Source organism: Trichechus manatus, unplaced genomic scaffold, assembly GCF_000243295.1.
Source record: "Trichechus manatus latirostris isolate Lorelei unplaced genomic scaffold, TriManLat1.0 scaffold00182, whole genome shotgun sequence".
Taxonomy (NCBI): domain Eukaryota; kingdom Metazoa; phylum Chordata; class Mammalia; order Sirenia; family Trichechidae; genus Trichechus; species Trichechus manatus.
The window spans coordinates 3,828,896-3,833,085 of record NW_004444118.1 but is presented as its reverse complement, the minus strand read 5'-3'; the positions used below and the strand labels follow the sequence as shown (position 1 = coordinate 3,833,085).

General features: G+C 37.3%; 1 protein-coding gene across 4 annotated transcripts in view; it reads right to left on the bottom strand.

Annotated features, from left to right (window-relative positions):
* LOC111822611 (C-type lectin domain family 4 member C-like) overlaps positions 1-3,570 on the bottom strand; it is a 31,710-nt gene extending 28,140 nt beyond the window's left edge. For 2 of the 4 annotated variants that reach the window (XM_023741541.1, XM_023741540.1), the window contains exons 1-3: positions 3,409-3,570; positions 2,743-2,835; positions 963-1,076 (exon numbers count right to left, since the gene is read on the bottom strand). In XM_023741541.1, coding sequence (XP_023597309.1) covers positions 963-1,076; positions 2,743-2,835; positions 3,409-3,436 — 235 coding nt within the window. In that variant the 5' untranslated portion in view covers positions 3,437-3,570. Of the gene's footprint in view, positions 1-962; positions 1,077-1,888; positions 1,978-2,742; positions 2,836-3,156 lie in introns of all 4 variants that reach the window. The other 2 variants (XR_002825750.1, XR_002825749.1) reach the window with 2 other exon arrangements.
* Positions 3,571-4,190: the final 620 nt, after the last annotated feature.

Below are 4,190 nucleotides of genomic sequence, written 5' to 3'. Positions count from 1 at the left end.
GGGTTGACATGTTGTGGGGTTGTTAACCAATGTCATAGAACAATGTGTGTACTACTGTTTCATGAGAAACTATTTGTTCTGTAAGCCTTCACCTGAAATACAATTTAAAAAAAAAAGAATGATCCTCCAGAAGAACTAGATGGTATCTGGCTACCACTACCAACTGTTCTGACCAGGGACATAACAGAAGGTCCCACATAGAATGGGAGAAAAATGTGGAACAAAAAAAGGCCAGATCTACTGGACAGATAGAGACTAGAGAAACCCCTGAGACTGTAGCCCTAAGAAACCCTTTGAGTTTAGCACTGAAGGAACTCCTAGAGGTCATCTTACAAACAAACAATAGATTGATTATAACATAAACAACAATACCTGTGAGGAATGTGTCCCTTAAACAATGAACTACATGAGACCAAATGGTCAACATTTACCCAAAAGCAAAGACGAAAAGGCAAGGAGGGGCAAGGAAGCCAGATTAATGGAAAAGGAACAAACAGAATGGAAATAATCAGAATGCTGATATACTGTGAAAACTGTAACTAATGTCAGGGAACAATTTGTACAAAAATTGTTAAATGGGAACCTAATTAGCTGTGTAAACCTTCACCTAAAACACAATAAAATATTTAAAAAATAAAAATAATTCTCAGTCAAAAACAACAAAATAAATAAAATTAAAAAAATTAAAAAAAAAATAATTCTCAGGGTTTAGGTTTGGAGGCAAGCAGGGAGTTCCGGGATAGAGAAACCTGGAGGAGAGATACTTTTAAGAATAAAATCTAGGGCCTTGTTTGATACTTTAATTTTGAGATCTCTTTTTAAGACATTCCAGTAGAGAGTTAAGACAGCAGTAGGATAAACCAGCCTGGAGTTCAAAAGCTTCAGTGCTGAAGATACAAAATATTGGACTAGGAATTTGATTTCCAGGAAAGGAAGTCTTGTTCCTCATTGCAAAGGTGTACCTTTTAGCCCCTTTCTTTCTATGTGGCAGGTCACGGTTGAATGAAATGGTTCGTACTCTTGTTGCTTGGACAGCTTCTTCCCAATTTTGCTATTCACAAAAATATCATGATTCACTGGAAAAGAGGAAGAAGGATTAGTTCTGATTGTTTTTAGTGTATCTGTGCTGGGCTATAGAGCCTTATGCTCTTACAAAGTCTACACAGTCTTTCTCTCCCACTCCACTTTACCCATGCTGGCTTTACCCCATCACCTCTCGCTTCTTTCAGTCAAAGCTCAGTAAAAAATATACTATTAATCCTGCTTTCTTATACTCATTTACCTTATTTTTTATAAATTTTGAAATATATCTTGGTCTCCCCCTACTAGGATGTAAACTGTAAAGTCCAGGGAAGGAACTCCATTGTATTCACGTTATGTACCCAGCACCGAGAATAGTGATCAGCACATAGTAGATGTTCGATAAATATTTGTTGATTCACTTACTAACAGCTTCTCCTTAACTCTGCTAATCCTAAAAGATCACAGATATTTTGATTTTCCTGAAGCTTTCTGACTGCTGATAACTGCAAATGAATATCTTGTGCGAAATAAAAAATGGGACCTAAACTTTTGGAGAGTTTCAGACATCTTTCACTAAAAACAGTTTCGTTGTTCATCGGCATACACAGAGGTCAAGATGTGATCTTTCTCCAATCCTCCCTTAATTTTCCAGTCATTTATTTCATCATTTTGGTTTTGAGACTAAACCCCATCTTCTCTGTCTTCCTCTTAATTGAGTTCCTGCATATCTTCTTTGCTCTTAGACAATTGAAAAAAAAAAACCTGTTGCCAATGTGTGGATTTCGACTCATAGCGACCCTATAGGACAGAGTAGAACTGCCCTATATAGTTTGAATGGAGTGGCTGGTGGATTCAAACTGCTTACCTTTTGGTTAGCAGCCAAGCTCTTAACCACAGCACCGCCAGGGCTCCAAAATACTAAATAGCCATCCTCGAATCCCTTTTTATCTTGCCCTATCCCATAAACAGTAAAACAAAATTGAACTTTAGTAATGATTCCATTTCTTAAGGTTACTTTAAACCCTGTGAGATATATTTATAACTTGAAGGAAGCTGCAGACTGTATCACCAACATGTTTTCACTTGACATAGGAAGTCATATGTAGTGACTTCCTCACAGATTTCTATTTATAATACCAGAGAACAGAGTATGTTATGACAACCAAATGGTAAAAAGGAGGATAAAGAGATCTCTGAGGCTCCTCCAGGATATAAAACCTGGCAAAGGGAGCAGGAATGATATTATTTCCTTTATTCCTACTCTGTATCATTGTTTGAACAATTTTCCTTCTCATGGTGGGGAGACTTCCATGTGAAGATCAACAACGCAGAGTATTGTAATCATAGAAGGAATGCTAGTTATATTGCCAGTAGAAGGCTTTTAAAAACAAATGAGCAGATCAACATTGGTGTACCAATAAATCTGGTAGTGAGAGATGGTATCTTAGATAGTACTACAAGCGACACACATATAGAGATGAGGTCATGATCACAATTGAGAAAATGCAACCAGGACCAGGCAAAGTAAACCTAGAATATAGACAATTATCCAAAATGATTAATAATAATAATAACTTATATCATGAAAAACATGGCATTTCCAGTAAGGGTTGCCATTTTATGGCAGGAGGAAAGGAGGAACTACGTTTTCTGGGGATCTTTATAAAATGTGATTGAGAAAAGGAACAAGAGACAGCTGCATTTCAGCCAAGAACTCACCCAAACAGCTCACGATGAAACAGGCACTGAGGAGTGAGACGGAAACCACAGCAGCAGACCAGACCTTCACCTGATGCCACCAGACTTCTCTCCCTGTCAGATCAGCAAGACAAATGCACAGAGTTATGATCCCCACTGCCGTGGCAAATAGATTCGTAAGGAGTGTATAACAGTGCGGTGGTCAAACTATGAGCAAACAGTCATTTAAAAAGAACTACTGTGAAAGCAAGAAGATGTCACAGAAATTCCCTCAGAACAAATGACTAGGTAGTAACCTGGAGCCCATGACAAATTCACGCAAAACTAACCCAGAGTCAACTGCACTTTCCAATTCCCTACTCCTTCCCCTTAAATCTCATATCCTCCACTGATTTCCTGCCTTTCTCCAATATCATTTTATTGTCAATTTCTCACCTCTCCGTATGATCAAATTCTTATTCTTTCAAATGCTTCTAGGCCTGAGTTGTTTTCTTTTTTTTTTTCCTTTCTTCATTTTTCACTGAGTCTTGGTCCCATACCCATTTCAACACTGAAATTGTTATGATTTCACCATTCTTTCCTTAAGAGCTGTCTTCTTTTTCCAAAGTCATCCCCATCATCTCAATGCTTGTTTTCTCATTTCCTTACTCTCCTATCACCTTCTCTAGAACCCAGAAGAGAGCTCACCTCTATCCTGAGGTTGTCTTAGCACCATTGTGTGCACACACACTCTTTTGACCTCCTGTTATCAAGAGGTCTGGGAGATCTTATGTCACTCTCCCTGAAGATGTTACCATAGAGGTCTGGCTTCTTTCCAAGAGGCTAACCTCATAGAGCTTCTCTATCTACTCTGGTGAAGCTAAGAGATGTGACTCAGAAGACTTTATGCAGTGGGCTCAAGTTTCCTGTTTAAAATATACATTACCTTCAAAAAAAAGGAACACAAACGAGGAAATTGAGAAGTCCATGGCAGCAGTTCTAATTGTTTGTTTGGTTTCTTCTTTCTTTCTTTATGGTGGTGAAAATATACACACCCAAACATCTGCCAACAAAGAAAACGGAGAAATGTAGGCAAAACTGTTTGTGAGAACATTTGTGATCATTTATTTCATTTTTAACATTAATTTTTTATGTTTAATTTCTATGCAATCAGACCTATAGTATATATATTTTATATGTTCTAAGGAAATCAGTCAATAGACTGTGAATAAATTTAATGCTCCCTAATGAATATATTTTTCTTTTTATTAGATTTTGTGTAAAGTTTACCCCATGTATTTAACATTTATCATGTTTCAGGAAGAACTTAGATCACCTTGGCCTAGGAAGACAAGCAAAATCTGATTGCATTAACGGTTGATATGCTAAATGACAACAGGACCCATAGACACAAACAGGAAAAGTCATTGCTGAATGAAGATTTTTGAATCTATCTGAAAAGACTGTTAAACATTCATACTGAATCTGAA